The 16,798-nt window shown below is 39.1% G+C and overlaps 1 protein-coding gene and 1 pseudogene across 2 annotated transcripts in view; one reads left to right on the forward strand and one right to left on the reverse strand.

The window, feature by feature from the left end:
• Positions 1 to 6,010: 6,010 nt before the first annotated feature.
• On the forward strand, positions 6,011 to 6,088 carry LOC111560380 (annotated as a pseudogene).
• An 8,548-nt stretch (positions 6,089 to 14,636) lies between these two features.
• MTTP (microsomal triglyceride transfer protein) overlaps positions 14,637 to 16,798 on the reverse strand; it is a 59,585-nt gene continuing 57,423 nt past the window's right edge. For both annotated transcript variants that reach the window (XM_045056054.1, XM_019829170.3), the window contains exon 18: positions 14,637 to 16,023. In XM_045056054.1, the coding sequence (XP_044911989.1) occupies positions 15,852 to 16,023 (172 nt within the window). In that variant the 3' untranslated portion in view covers positions 14,637 to 15,851. The remainder of the gene's footprint in view (positions 16,024 to 16,798) is intronic.

Below are 16,798 nucleotides of genomic sequence, written 5' to 3' on the forward strand. Positions count from 1 at the left end.
CAATGCTTTAACAAGTTCTTTAAGGCAACCACTAATCAACTGGAGTTGATCAAAGCCTCCAAAATATTTGAGCCCACATTCCACAAAGAGAGATGTCCAGGATCCCTCACATATGTCCAGGGGTTGGGGGTAATGGGGCAAGAAAGAGTTGAGGACAGTTACAAGCCTTATGTTTTCCTGAGTCACCTGTAGATTCCAGGTCTTGTTTCCAGTGAATTCTCAAATTCCATTCTCCATTTTGTGTCAAGTGTTCACGGTGTTACTCAACACTGCATTGCCCCCATGGAGTTTAAGGCAGTACACCCATCAAATCCTGGGCATTCCAGACTCAAAACTATATGTAGGGCAGGATTTGGAGGAAGGTTTAGGGAGCATGGGTTGGAGATTAGCAGGTACTCCCATTGCATGGCAGCCAGCTGCATCAGCAAACACCTTAAATCCAAACCAATGATATCCCCATTCTAGATAATCTCTGGTGTCTCTGGTGTTAGATGATTTCACTGGTTGTTGACTTCACTTGTACTTCAACCACTCTCCCTATTATGACATTCCTCTCCCTCCTTCATCCTCGCTTCCTCTGCTCCTTATTTTCTGGCTTAGAATCCTCTAACATCCTATTATTTCTTACACAGAGCAATTTGGCCACCTAATGAAGGCCCACTAATGCAGACCCACTACAATATCTGCAGAAGACCCATCTTCATAACCAAGTACATGCATTGCTCTAGCTTTGTATTGCTAAGTGACAATCCACCACCAAACAGGGGCTTAAAACCCACAAAAACCATTTGCTTAGCTTGTGAATCTGTAATTTGGGCAGGGTTCAGCATGGGAGGCTTGGCTGTGTTTTACACAGCCGCTCAACTAGGGACCAGAGAATCTACTTCCATGATGGTTTACTGATATGACTGGAAAGCTGCTGTTATTGGCCAGGCATTCAGCAGGGCCTCAGTTTCTCTTCACCTGGGCTTCTCCATGGGCTGCTTGGGCTTCCTCAAAACATGGTGGCTGACTTCCAACAATGAGTATCCCAACAGACAGTAGCAGATACTACCAGTTCCCAAGGCCTCAATTCATGCAGTGACATAGCATCCACTTTCATCACACTCTATTTGACAAGCAAACACAGAATCCTGATTCAATAGGCTAGAACATAGATCCCATCTCTCAACAGGAAGAGTATCAAATAATTTGGGGACATGTTTTAAAGGCAGTATGCTGATTAAGGTGTGTTTTTAAACAGGTATTTTTTTTTTAAATAAAAGGAATTCTAAAGTCAGTTTTCAGGTTAGTGTAGGCTCAGATTCTAGAAAATTCTAGATTCTAGAATTATTCTAGAAAATATTTAGAATGACAGCAGCCTGTACAAGGTTTAGTGGGCACACTGTGTGTGTGTGTGTTGGGTATATGTTGGAGTCTCACAGAGCAGAAATCTCTGTTGAGTTTCCAGTGTGGAGGGACTCAATATCCTTTGGGAATGAATGAATGCCTGCTATATGCCAGGTGCTCTAATTCATGAAGAGGTTCAGATTTCAGGAAGCCCTTAAATATGGTGAGAATGCCTGATATGCTGGTGAAGCTATCTGGTCTAAGCCTTGTCAAAGGCATGGAGAATGAAAGAGGAACCTGGCTAAGAGCCACCACAAGAAGATATCCAAGCCAACGACCCAGCATGGGGCAGGCAGGGAACAGAGGGGGAAGTGAGAAGAGAACCAGGAAAACCAGAGCAGTAGCAAGAGACCAAAAATGAAGAGCTATGTAGTTGTGCAGGGAGCAGGGAGCTACTGAAGGGCAATAGTAGACCGGTACTAAAAAGGGTATACACGAGGAGAAGCAACACACCCAGAGCCCTTTGACAGGAAGCTTATCCCACAGAAGTGGTGTGAAAAGACAGTCAAAGACAGAGCCAAAACTACGGTTTCTTTTGCCCCTTGAAGTTACAACCTTCATCAACAGATTGTCGTCAACTGTAATCTTCTCTGCATGCTAATGTACTTCAGTACACTGGATACAGAATAAAAACAGGTTTTATTATATACATATGTGTATGGACACACACTAGAAACACAATATTGCTAAATAACATTATGTTGTACCTATTATTATAAAGTGAGAATTACACAGAGATACTCTATATTACCTCTAGCCTGAGGTTAGCATTCAAGAAATATTAACTACTATGCTACGCCTCTCCATTACAGCACTTCTGCTTCTGAAAAATTCAAATTCACTGCTGTAGAGGTTGCTTAAAAATACTCAAACTGTTTATTTGGACATGTTCTACTTAGCATAATAATGCATGTTCTTTGAAGGAAATTGAGAGAATGTTAGGATATTCTAGAAACTGAAGAGTTGAGAAAATTTGTCATCACCCAGAGGTACCCACTACATAAACTGCTTTCTAGGAATAAATACTTGTAAGTATATTTGATACTTTATATGTTTTTTTATAGTCTACTTTTTTGCTTCATAAAATTATAAACCTACCTCCTTTTTTAAAAAATGTTTATTTTTGAGAGAGAGAGAGAGAGAGAACATGAGTGGGAGAAAGGGAGAGAGAGGGAGACAGAGAATCCCAAGGAGGCTCCACACCATCAGTGCAGACTCCAATGCAGGGCTCAAATTCATGAACCATGAGATCATGACCTGAGCCAAAATCAACAGTCAGTAGCTTGACGGAGCCACCCAGGCACCTCGAAACCTACCTTCTTATCTTCCCATATCCTTAGAGGAATAATTTTTAACAGCTGTATCTTATTTCCTCAGATGGCATTATAATTTGTTTAATCAATCTCATATTTTAAGTACTTGGTTTTTATAGCTTTGGGCTGTGAAAATGATACTTCAGTGAACATCTTTGAACACAAATCTTTTCAAGCATCTCTGATTATTTCCTTGAGATAAAGCCCTCTAAGTGGAATTACTGAATGAAAAGGACATGAACATTCTTAAACTTGAGACACATGGGATTTTGAGATGTCTCCCTGCCTCCTTTATCCCAGTTCTGCACACCCACCCACTAACATGCAAACTCACCATCTACAAACTTCATATTTGAGTACTTGTTTAAAATTATCCTAGGGGCGCCTGGGTGGCTCAGTCGGTTAAGTGTCCGACTTCAGCTCAGGTCATGATCTCACAGGTTTGTGAGTTGGAGCCCTGAGTCAGGCTCTGTGCTGACAGCTCAGGGCCTGGAGCCTGCTTTGGATTCTGTGTCTCCCTCTCTGCCCCTCCTCTGCTCGCAATCTCTCTCTCTCTCTCTCTCTCTCTCTCATAAATAAATAAACGTTAAATTAATAAATAAGTAAATAAATAAATAAATAAAATTATCCTAAAGGGGCACCTGGGTGGCTCAGTTGGTTAGGCATCAGACTTCGGCTCAGGTCATGATCTCACAGTTTGTGAGTTTCAGCCCTGCGTCGGTCTCTGTGCTGACAGCTCAGAGCCTGGAGCCTGCTTCAGATTCTGTTTCCCTCTCTCTCTGCCCCTCCCATGCTAATGCTCTGTCTCTCTCTGTCTCTCAATAATAAATAAATGTTAAAAAAATTTTTTTAATTATTCTAAAGACGGAGGGGTGAGAGGCTCCTAATGATTTGCTGAAACCACAGACTTACTTTCTCACCCTCCCTCCCAGCTCCCACCCCCCCACCCCAATTTACAAATGTTAGGAGAGATCAATGGTCTTACTATGATATGAAGTGTCTTCCTCCTTCTCTAGGAGCAAGAATCTAAAAGTGCAGTCCTCATACCAACAGCAAGGGCTTCAACTAGGAAATGCCACCTAGGAAACATTATCTGTTTTCAATGCAAATCCTTGGCCTACCTCAGGCCAATAGTTGAATCTGCAATGGGGGTGGGGGGCGGGGGGGGGTTGGTGGCAGACAGCATCTGTGTTTTAAGAAGCCCTCCAGATGACTCTCATGCACACAGTTTTGGGAACCACTGCTCTGAACCACAGTTGACTGATGACCACAGGCTGACCCCTTGGAAGGAAGCAAGAAGGTTGCTGTCCCTGAGTAGAGAACCCTGCTCTTGAACCATCACGTTAGCATACTAGCCCCCAGTAAATACTGCTTTTCTGATCCTCATTTTTCTCAATGATTTTTTTTTCTAACAGAGATAACAGATGTCTGCATCAGGGTCTTTGTGAGCATTTAAAAAAGACAGTGCTTAAGAAATATGGCTTTCTTTACTTTTTGGCAAAATAAATTTAGTCTTTTTCTTGCATTTTTATTTTATTTTATTTTGAGGGGAGTGTAAGAATACTGGATCATTAAAGGGGAGTAAAATGATTTGTTTCAGAGGATCTGACTGAAATCTGTCTGCTTCAAATGGCTCTTTGGCCATCCTGAAAGGTACAAATGCAGTGACATCCATAGGGAACAGCTCAGTAGTTACTGAACATCATGCACTGCATGGAGGATTCTAAGGACGGTATACGTAGCCCTGAGCTTGAGAAGCTCTTACCCTATTTGGGAAAATAAGATATTTACATAACGAAAGTAATTTGTTAATAACACGACACAATGCAGAAAGGCAGTCCCCCAAGTTGGTACGATTAATTCCCAAGTAGGTGCTAAGTGTAATAAGCATACCTGGGAAGCAGGTGTCTTGGCAGCTGGAAGCTGCCATGCCCAGGAAATGTGATGGGAGCTGGGCTTGCTAAGATCCCTTTGGGCAGAAAGCAGGGGGACAGATGAGAGCAGAGGAACTGAAACAGTTGAATGTTGGTGTGCTCAGGGCGTGCATGCTGCAGGGAAAGGAAGTGTGTTGTTCAAGAAGAGCAGTGCCTATGAGGCCCCAATGAAATGTTGAACCTAAGTGTGGAGAGTGAATGGATTTCCAGGCTTAGGGACTCAGACTGGACCCTGGTTAGGTAGCAGAGTACAGTAGGTACATGCTTGAACTCTAGAAGGAGGCTTCCCTAGGTTAAATCCTGGCTCCTCTCTTCACCATCTGTGAAAATCTTGGACAAGTCACTGTATCTCTCCGTGCTCCATATACCAAGGGTATATAGTAATAGTTCCTACCTTATAGGGTTGGTATAAGAATGAAATGATTGGATACCTGTGAAGTGCCTAGAACCGTGTATGATACCTAACAAGTGCACCTAACCTAAAATGTTTGATAAGTAATAAAGGGAGAGAGGGAGACTTTGGTTAGGCGTAAATTGGTTAATTTTTAGAAATTGTCTACTCCCAATAAATGCTTTGTATTCAGCATGGCCCTCTAGGATTTCATTAAAGAGCTAATGTCTTCTTTCCTGAGAAATACTTTAGAACATCACTGCTAAGCATCTCTTTATAGCTCAATAATTTGAAAGATTCATCTCACACATCTTACCCCATGACTGTGGTTACGTGATTTATCTTCAGGAAAACTGAGTGGAAGACATATTTAAAAACAAAAAAAGTGGGGAGGGGCTAAGCATCTCTTTATAGCTCAATAATTTGAAAGATTCATCTCACACATCTTACCCCATGACTGTGGTTACGTGATTTATCTTCAGGAAAACTGAGTGGAAGACATATTTAAAAACAAAAAAAGTGGGGAGGGGCGCCTGGGTGGCTCAGTCAGTTGAGTGTCCAACTTTGGCTCAGGTCATGATCTCACGGTTCATGAGTTGGAGCCCCACGTCAGGCTCTGTGCTGACAGCTCAGAGCCTGAAGCCTGCTTCAGATTCTGTGTCTCCCTCTCTCTCTCTCTCTCTCTGCCCTTCCCCTGCTCGCTCTCTCTCTCTCTCTCTCTGAAAATGTTTTTATTTAATTTTCAAGTTAATTTTATTTAGTTTAAAAGTGAGGATAGGAAACCTAAAACAGAATGGAAGTGACTCACTTTCAGTAACAAAAGGAATCAGGTAATTCTTTTTTAATTTTTATTTAAATTAATTTAAATTATTTTATTTTATTTAAATTTATTTAACATACAGTGTACTGTTAATTTCAGGTGTACAATACAGTGATTCAACACCTTTATACAACACCTGGTGCTCATCACAAGTGCACTCCTTATCGCTTCTCGGCCTTTTGGCTAAGATCAAGTGTAGTACAAGTGCATTCCTTAATCCCCATCACTTATTTAACTCCTTCCCCCCACCACCATTCCTTTCTGGTAACCATCATTTTGTTCTTTATAGTTAAGAATCTGTTTCTTGGTTTGGTTCTCTCTCTTTCTCTTTCCCACCTTTGTTCATTTGTTTTCTTTCTTAAATTCTATGTGACTGAAATCATACGATATTTTCCTTTTTTGACTTATTTTGCTTAGCATAATACTCTCTAATTCCATCCATGTAATTGCAAATGGCAAGATTTTATTCTTTTTTATGGCTGAGTAATATTCCATTATATAGATACATACCACTTCTTTATCCATTCATCAATCGATAGACACTTGGGCTGTTTCCATAATTTGGTTATTGTAGATAATACTGCTATAAGCATCAGGGTGCATCTATCCCTTTCAATTAATATTTTTGTGTTCTTTGGGTAAATAAGTAGTAGTGTGATTGCTGGATCATAGGGTAGTTCTATTTCTAACTTTTTGAGAAAACTCCACACTTTTCCAGAGTGGCTGCACCTGTTTGCATTCCCACTAACAGTGCAAGATGGTTCCCCCTACTCCACCTCCTCACCAACACCTGTTGTTTCTTGTGTTGTTGATTTTAGCCATTCTGACAGGTGTGAGGTGATATATATATATATATATATATATATATATACACACACACACACATATATGGATATATATATATGGATATATGGATATATATATATATAGGGATATATATATATAAGGATATATATATATAGGGATATATATATAGGGATATATATAGGGATATATATATATATACATATATATATATATAGGGATATATATATATAAGGATATATATATATAGGGATATATATATATAGGGATATATATATATATAGGGATATATATATATATAGGGATATATATATATAGGGATATATATATATATATAGGGATATATATATATAGGGATATATATATATAGGGATATATATACAGGGATATATATATATATATATCATTGTAGTTTTGATATATTTGAGGTCATATATATATATATATATATATATATCATTGTAGTTTTGATTTGCATATCCATGATAATAAGTGATGTTGAGCATCTTTTGATGTGTCTGTTGTCCATCTGTGTGTCTTCTTTGGAAAAATGTCCATTCATGTCTTTTGCCTATTTTTCATTGGATTATTCATTTTTTGTGTATTGAGTTTTATTAGTTTTTTAAAAATATATTTTGGATACTAACACTTTATCAGATGTGTCATTTGAAAATATCTTCTTCCATTCCACAGGTTGCCTTTTAGTTTTGTTGATTGTTTCCTTCACTGTGCAGAAGCTTTTTCTTTTGAGTAGTCTCAATATTTATTTTTGCTTTTGTTTCTCTTGCCTCAGGAGACATATCTAGAAAGAAGTTGCTATGGCCAATGTCAAAGAGTTACTGCCAGGAATCAGGTATTTAAACCTAAAACCTATTCTGGAGAGAATACGTCCAAGATTTTTTATTGCAGTATAGATAATATACAGTGTCATATTAGCTTCAGGTGTACAATATATTGATTTAACAATTCTATACATTACTCAATGCTCATTATGATAAGTGAACTCCTAATCCCCTTTGCCAATTTCATCCATCCTCTACACCCACCACCCCTCTGGTAACCACCAGTTTGTTCTCTGTATTTAAAGTCTGTTTTTTCGTTTGTCTCTTTTTTCTTTGTTCATTTATTTGGTTTCTTAAATTCCACATATGAGTGAAATCACATGGTGTCTTTCTCTGACTTATTTTGTTTAGCATTATACTCTCTAGGTCCATCCATGTGGTTGCAAATGGCAAGATCTCATTCTTTTTTATGCCTCAGTAATAGTCCATTGTATGTATACATGTCCTTTATCCATTCATCTATCCATGGATACTTGGGTTACTTCCATAGCTTGGCTATTGTAACTAATGCCACAATAAACATAGAGGTGCGTGTATCTTTTCACATTAGTGTTTTCATTTTCTTTGGGGAGATTCCCAGTAGTGGAATTACTGGATCATATGGTAATTCTATTTTTAATTTTTTGAGGAACTTCCATACTGTTTTCCACAGTGGCTCTGCCAATTTGCATTCCCACCAACAGTGCACAGGGTTTGCACAGGGTTCTTTTTTCTCCACATCCTCACCAACACTTGTTATGTCTTGTCTTTTTTATTCAAGCCATTCTGACAGGTGTAAAGTGATATCTCATTGTGGATTTGACTTGTACTTCCCTGATGATTAGGGTTGTTAAGCATCTTTTCATTCGAGCAGTGAAGGAAACCGTCAACAAAATGACAAGGTAACCTACTGAATGGGAGAAGATATTTGGAAATGACATATCCACTAAGGAGTTAATATCCAAAATATATAAAGAGCTTATACAACTCAACACTAAAAGAACCCCAAATTATCCAATTTAAAAATGGACAGAGGACCTGAGTAGACATTTTTCCAAAGAAGACAAACACATGGTCAACAGAGAACAAACTTTTACATGTAATCCTAGAAGATTATGGCAGGAATCTTTCTAGTAAAAATAGAAGGATAAAAATAGCTTACAGGTTTATGTGATGTTCCAAGTCAACTGTGAATAAATTAAACTTTTATTAATAGGAGGGTAGCAAATGATTACAAATTCATTCTAGATTAACTGTAATCCCCTGATGGTAGGTAAATGGTGAACTAATATACCACCAATGATGGGCTTTTTATTGATCTAAATTTTTATATTCTTTTATACTCTCATAAAGTAGAAAATGCAATTGTATAGTAAGTTCTCTGAAAGTGAGAATCGTTTATCTGTGGACTCAAGCTGAAGGTACACAGAACATACTTCACTTTGGGGTTGTAGGTATCATGGATTGTAAAGGAATCTGATACACAGCCAAGGGAAGAGGCCAATTTTGGTTGACAGCAGCTGGGATAGAGGTAAAGAAGTCAGGTGAACTAGCTCGAATTTTACCTCCTTGATGTTTTCTTTATCTTTCTTCCTTTTATGCTCTCTTTGGATTTTGAACCCATTTTTTTTTACAACATTTATACCATTGTGCTAAAATTATTTTTAGCTGTATGGCTTACCTCACTTCACTGATTTTCTTGAGGTGAAGGAATCTATTTTATTTTAATTTTTTTAACCTAGTACATTTCTTATTCCTAATAGACCCATCATGTTGTATAAGATGACTGATTAAATCAACTGATAAATTGGAAAGACTCATATAAGCTTGGGCTTTCCATTTTCCCTTCCAAACCTCTATCTACCCTTCCCACCTTTATAGATAGTCTGGATCAATAGGCATTCTTGCCTCTGGCTTCTGGTTGGTATTAGCCAGTGGGTACCACAGACAGGAGATTGGAGGGAGAAAAGCAAGCAAGGTATGGTGTTTGTTTCCCTGCTCCCTCCAGAGGATGTGGTGAGGGCTGCTTGTGCTCTTTAATTCAACGTCATAACTCCACATAGTTTATGTTCTCTAGATTCCAGTGAGTACTCTCTCCCTTGACCTTTCAGGCTTCCTGTGGTTGTGAGCCTCAGGATGCACCGTCTCTTGTTGGCTTCCCTCTAACCTGCTCATACCTTTATGACATTTACTGAGCTCTTCTGAACTTACCCAGTTTGGATGTGCCATCTGTTTCACACAGTGACCCTCTTTCTACAGGGTCCCTGACAAAGAAAGAGAATCTGACAGTGAGGGGGGTGGTGAGTAAGAATTGGTTGACGATTAGATGCAGGACATTCTGTTCCAGTCCTGAAGAAGGATGAGAACTGAGGTGGGATGCAGTCTTCTTCTGGTGTCTTCTTCCCTCTCAAAATGCTATCCATCTCACTTATGATGTGGAGTCCTCTTACTATTGTCCCCCAAAACTCTACTGGAACTCGCTTATTTTATGTCTAGATTTTAGATTCATTCCTTGCTTCCTCATGAAAATACTTACTCTTTCCTCTTGGTAATTATCACAGTCCCAGAGACCAAAAGCAAACCAATTTGGTAAAGAAAGGATCAATGAAATCTGGAATGTGGAGAAATGGGTGAAAGTCATGTTGTTACAAAATATGCAAATGATTTTTAGAATGTGAAACTAGTGTTTTCACGATAAGCAAATAAGCAAACCTGGTGATCTTCCTAAAATCCATGATGCCCACGAGTGAAAATGCAGAAAACAGATTCACTCCATGAGTCAGAATATAAAATGTTGCTTAATTGAGGAGTTCTATAGGACCACATATTAAAAGTTAATATTAGCAAATACTTAGTGCATGCTATGTGCCAGGCACTGGCCCATTAACTTATTTCAACCTCACAATGACCTATGAGGGGCTGCTCATTTTACAGAGGAGGAAACTGAGAAGCTTGGAGGTTTATAAAGCAGACGTGTGTGGACAAGGTGAGATTTCAGATGTGCTGGAGTATCTTACTCCAAATCGCCTTCACTGCTATACTGCCCTGCTTCCCACTTCCCAGATGCTGCATACAAGAGGTTTAGCTACCCAAACCACATTGCACTAAGCCCTGACAGAGAACCACTGTGCTCTCCAACTAGTTGCAAGGTAGAACAAACCAACTTCTTTGCTATTAAATAAGATCAAAGCTGATTGTTGATAAATAAGAACTTGTTCACTACAGCTCTAATATTAAAAACAACATTAATGATAGTAAAAAAAAAAAAAAAACATTTATCAAATGCTCTGTATACTTGGCACTGTACTTTAACATGTCCTGTCTCAACTTAAAATAACCCAGTGAAACATAGATTATCATACCCATATTAGAGATGACAATTGAGTCACATACCCAATGTCATTCAAGCAGTAGGCAGTGGAATTAGAATTCCAAACCAGGCCTCCCTGTCTCCCTCTCTGCCACGCCCACTGCCTTTCAGTTAACCACCAAAATGATGAAGAGCAGTGAAGCTTCAATTAAAGAGAAGTGAAGCTTCTGAATCTCTAAGATTCTTTTTTTTTTTTTTTTCAACGTTTATTTACTTTTGGGACAGAGAGAGACAGAGCATGAACGGGGGAGGGGCAGAGAGAGAAGGAGACACAGAATCGGAAACAGGCTCCAGGCTCTGAGCCATCAGCCCAGAGCCTGACGCGGGGCTTGAACTCACAGACCGCGAGATCGTGACCTGGCTGAAGTCGGACGCTTAACCGACTGCGCCACCCAGGTGCCCCATCTAAGATTCTTAATGCCAGGAGAGACACTTCAAGTTCTGCTTTCCCCATCCCTGTATTTCATTAGGGAGGGCATTTGGATTATTTAAGTGTTTAAGCTTTCAAATAAGACTTTATGAATTCTCAACTACAATTACTTAGAACTAGAGCCATTCCCAATTAATTTGAGCCTTCCTTTTATGTTCTGTGGTCATGAAGGGGAGTTACTGCTATTACTCCCCAACACCATCTTCACCAGCACTGTCATCTTGGCTATGACCACTCTCACCACTCCTATTCAGCACTGTCCTGGAGGTTCTAGCCAGGACGATCTGGCAAGAAAATGAAATTAAAGAAATTCAGATTGGAAAGGAAGAAATAAATCAATCTCTATTTACAGATGGCATGATGTTTTACATAGAAAATCCTAAGTAACTACCAAAAAAATATTAGAACTGGTTAGTTCAGCGGTGCCTGGGTGGCCCAGTCAGTTAAGTGTCCAACTTCAGCTCAGGTCATGCATGATCTTGTGGTTCCTGAGTTCGAGCCCCGTGTGAGCTCTGTGCTGACAGCTCAGAGCCTGGAGCCTGCTTCGGATTCTGTGTCTCCCTCTCTCTCTGCCCCTCTCCTGCTTGCGTGGGCTCTCGCTCTCTCTCACTCTCTCTCTCTCTCAAAATTAAATAAACATTAAAAAATTTTAAAAAAGAACTAGTAAGTTCAACAAGGTTGCAGGATTCATGATCAGTGTACAAAAATCAACTGTATTTATGTACACCTGTAATGAACAATCCAAAAATGAAAGAAAACAATTTCATTTACAATAGCATAGAAATAATAAAACGTGGAATAAATTTAACAAAAGTGCAAAACTTATACCCTGAAAATTATGAAACATTGTTGAAAGAAATTAAAGATTGAAGTAGAAAGATGCCCCATGTTTATGCCTCAGGAGATTTAACATTAAAATGACAATATTCCTAAAACTGATACATAGGTTCAACACAATCCCTATCAGATTCCTAGCTAGCTCTGTAGAAATTGACAAATTGATCCTAAAATCCATATGGAAACCCAAGGAACTCACTATAGCCAAAACAATGTTGAAAAAGAACAAAGTAGATGAACTCACATTTCCTAATTTCATAGCATACTACAAAGCAACAGTAATCAAGTGTGGTACTGGCATAAAGGTAGGTATGTAGATTAATGGAATAAAATTGACAATCCAGAAATGACCTGTTATATATAGTCAATCAAATTGAAGCAAGAGTGCTAAAACAACTCAATGGGAAAGAATCATCTTCCAACAAATGCTGCTGGGATAATTGGATATCCATATACAAAGGAATAAATTTGGACCCCCTACTGCCCACAATATACACAAATAAACTCAAAATGGATCAAATACCTAAATTTAGAGATAAAACTATAATACTCTTCATGGAGAAAGGCATACTTGCAAAGAAACAAATAGAGGTCTATGAATGGACAAGAACTTCAGGTAATATCGGAGAAAAAGACGCAAGAATCATAGAGAAGAGAAGGGCACTGAGACTCAAAACTTTGTAATACAGCTTAAAGCCTTGTAGCTGCTGTTCCATGTTTGTCATTTTCATAACTGCTGTCTGTCTTCTTTAAGTGGCAAATTTTCAAAACCAAAATGATCTGGAAAATATAGTGAATTTGGAGAGCAGATTCTGGGAAAGACCACTCGTATTTGAATCCTAGTTTTACCATTTTCTGGCCAAGAAAATATCTTCTGTGCCAGAAGTTAAATGTCTTCTGTGTCCCAGTTTCTCCATTTATAATTGTACTCTCCAATTCAGTGACAACTAGCCACATGCGGCTATTAAGCATTTGAAACGTGGCTAATCCAAACTGAGATGTGGTGTGCAGTGTATGCTAATTATATACCACGTTTCAAAGATCTAATCCTCCTCCCCCAAAACATCCCATTGATATTTTTTATATTTCTTACATGTTGATATAATACTTTGCATATATTGGGTTAAAATATATTATTAAAATTCATTTCACTCGTTTCTGTTCATTTTTTTTTAAGTCACTACTAGAAATTTAAAATTGTTTATGTGGTTTACATTATGTTTCTTTTTTTTAATTTTATTTTAGGTGGGAGGAGAGGGATAGAGGGGGAGAGAGTTAAAGAGGGGGAGAACCTTAAGCTGGCTCCACACTCAGTGTGGCGCTCGCCGCGGGACTGGATCCCACCATCCCGGGATCATGACCTGAGCCGAAAGCAAGAGTCGGATGCTCAACCAACTGAGCCACCCAGACGCTCCCACATTCTGTTTCTATTGGACAGTGCTGATCTGTAATACGGAAATAATAATGCTCCCTATTAAATATAGCTATTGTGACAATTAAATAATTTAACATATATACAATGCTTACAATACCTGCTACATAACAAGCACTGAAGAAGTGTTAGCTTTAAAATTATTTTTCACGATGGTCAGGTTCAGAGAGGCAGGGAGCAACCTGTCGAGGGCAATACTCTAATGAGATACGGGAATGGCAGCACTTCACGGAAGCAAAGCCGTCAGCTTAAATCTCTAAGGTATACAGGAAGAAGCTACGGCACCTTCCCAGGAAGACATCTTTGCAGGGGACAGAGCTACGGACACTGGTGTTTGAAGCAGTGAAGTCAGAGACTACAAGTGAGGCTTATGGTTACATTTCTGGCTCCAATACATCATTCCAAAATGTGGACTATCACTCCATCCCTCTTAAATTTCTACCTTTTCATCCAGACAGGAGGTAGTGTTTGTTCTATGCTTCAGGTTTCTTGTTTCTTTGGAGCAAGTTAGAGTTGCGAAGTACTATCCATTCTCCAAATGGGCAGCAGCGTTTGACTCGGCCCGGCAAACAAGCAGTTGGGAAGTCCTATAACTCTAATGTCCAGAACACCACAGTCATCACTCTTGAGTAAATTATTGTTTTACATTTTACAGAAGCAATTGTAGTTCATTAAGCATCACATGGCTGAGGTTCCTTCCTGAGATATCCGTGACATCTTTCTCTTAGTGCTCTAGATCAATTTGCTTTTGCTGTAGCATGAGTATCTTTACAGAGTACTCCTTCCAAGACCAATGCCACCACCAGTGATACACTGCCCCCCCTCCAGGTTTTGATTCCTGTTTCTCTTCTCAGTAACATAACAATGAAAGTGCTGGCCCTGAGCCTTATGAAAACTGCAATTAGAGCTTGTTTTCAACAGGTTCTGACTGTGGCTATTCTCAGTTGCTCATTTTCCAAAGGGCTCTGACCTATTGGAGAATCTGGCCTGCTCTATAGAGTGGCAGAAGCTTAGTTGCATATGTGTCTGCGCTCAGAAAGTGGCAGAAACAGAGAAATATGGTGTCCAAAGTAATGGAAGACAAAAGCAGTTCAATAGGATTTCCATATGTTTATTTCACCACACGTCATTTAAAATTTACAACCAGTGATGGGCTAGCTAAACGTCCATTGTGTGTGTGTGTCTGTGTGTGTGTGTGTGTGTGTGTGTGTGTAATGGGCAAATGAGCACTATTATCTGTTTTGAGTTTATCACTATCAACACATATATCTGTTTTCATTAACAGATATTTAAAGATGTTTAACATGGCTCTTTCAATTTGTACAGATAAAGACAATATTTTCTTGATCTCATATTTTAGAAGTCCAAATCCATCAGTTTCTAAAAGCAGTGTTAAAGTCTTTGGGCCATTCTGGTTTTTGTACAGATTGTATTCAAACAGACTAGAACTTTCACCACAAAACAGTTGAATGAAAGATAAAATAATGACTAGATTAAGATGTCCCTTATAAAGGACACTGTACCACATGACAGTCTCAAAGAGACAGTACAAGTAAAATCAAATGGAGTTTCTGAAATTAGTATTTCCAACTCTTATGTGCTAAGTCCAGTATTTTTGCAGGGCAGAAGTCAGAGAACTAAATGGCTTTCTTCTAGCAGTCTGACTTTGTGGTCCGCAGAAAGATAATGTATGTTTTAAATCTGTGTGTCTTCTACCTCAATACTTAGTAAAACTAACAACAAAAGAGATAAATATTCACTCTTGAAGCTGTGACAAAAGTGTTTAGAAAGTCATATCCCCTCCCCCCCCCCCACTTTCCCTCAAAAAAGAAAAAAAGAAAAAGGTCTGGTGTTTTGTTTGTTTTTGTTTTAGTTTTCTGATTGGGCGACACATTTGGTAGAAACGAGCCATGCTTAAGGTCCTGTCAAGGTTTTTATACACACTGATTAAAAATTGTTAAAACAAAATTGGGTTCTCCTGAGCATATGCGTGCTTTGTCATGTGTTTTATAAACAATCGTTTCTTCTCAGGACAGCCCTCTTCCCACCGCACCAAACGGGATTTGATGGAGGGACAAGAAAACTGGGAATGTTGCCGGAAGTATCACGTATGTTGGCTCAGAATGACACTATAGGGAGCATACCGAATAGGCCCACATTTAATCATTGGAGGTTTTTCATAGCTTTTTACAAAAATCTTAAATACAGGTAAACATGTAAACACTGTGCTCTCAGAGAGCAAGTACACAGGCATGTCACATGGTATCCCTTCTGGGAAGACAGATTCAAGTGAAACATCACCAATCAGTTTCAGAACCAACCGCTAGAAGTACTTGCTGGCTCAGGAGCAAACACCACCTTGCACATCTCCGAGTTCTCTTGGTGGAGAGGGAATTCAGATCCTGCTATGAGGCTTTCTTTTCTTCTCCGAGAGACGTAACCTCTGCCTGTGGACAGTCTTTCATACTTGGTCTCCAATTGCCTGCATGACGACAGCAACAATAACAAAATTATACACATATTCAAGTTACCCCACACTCCTCAGAGGCAAATTATTGAGTGTAGACTTGAAGCTTCTGTTTCAAAGCAATCTGAGAAAGGATGGGAGTGCCAAAGACTACCGGTTTCCGTTCCCATGAATGGGGTGATTTTTTCTTCCCATGTCTTTCTATACCAATAGACAAACTGTAGATTCCTGGAATATAGGAGCCCTGCCACACATTTTTCTAGAATGAAGGTCCAAATTCTTCTCAGCTTTCTGGAGATGCCGTTAAGCTCTGCAGACCTTGCTATGTCTCCCACCCATCATTCCAGGAGCCCCACCTTGGGAGCTAGTCCAACTGGATTTAGGCTGAGAATGCTGACAGGCATAACATTCCTTGAGCTCTGGGCCAAGTGGAATGTGGAACCAAACCAGTTAGCTGTGAGCCTGAGTTGGTGGTCACTGCATTTCAACCACAGGAAGGTTGATTTTTTTTAATTCATTAATGGAGATTTATTCTAAAAATAAGTTAGTGTGGGTTAACAATAGCTTAATATTCTGATTATAATCTACTATCTTTTATCTGTAAAAATACAACCCACTCATCTTTGTATTTACATCATTTATGTATTCCTTATATGGGTCATGAAATTTCAGTAAAATAAAGAAGGTGCTCAACTCTGGCCTGCTTATTGAAGGAGATGATAGAAGATGTGGCTTGCTGTTTTAAACATACAAAGTGCCTTCATGGTTAATAACGTGTGTCAGGGTGACC

The sequence above is a fragment of the Felis catus genome, chromosome B1, assembly GCF_018350175.1.
Source record: "Felis catus isolate Fca126 chromosome B1, F.catus_Fca126_mat1.0, whole genome shotgun sequence".
NCBI lineage: Eukaryota > Metazoa > Chordata > Mammalia > Carnivora > Felidae > Felis > Felis catus.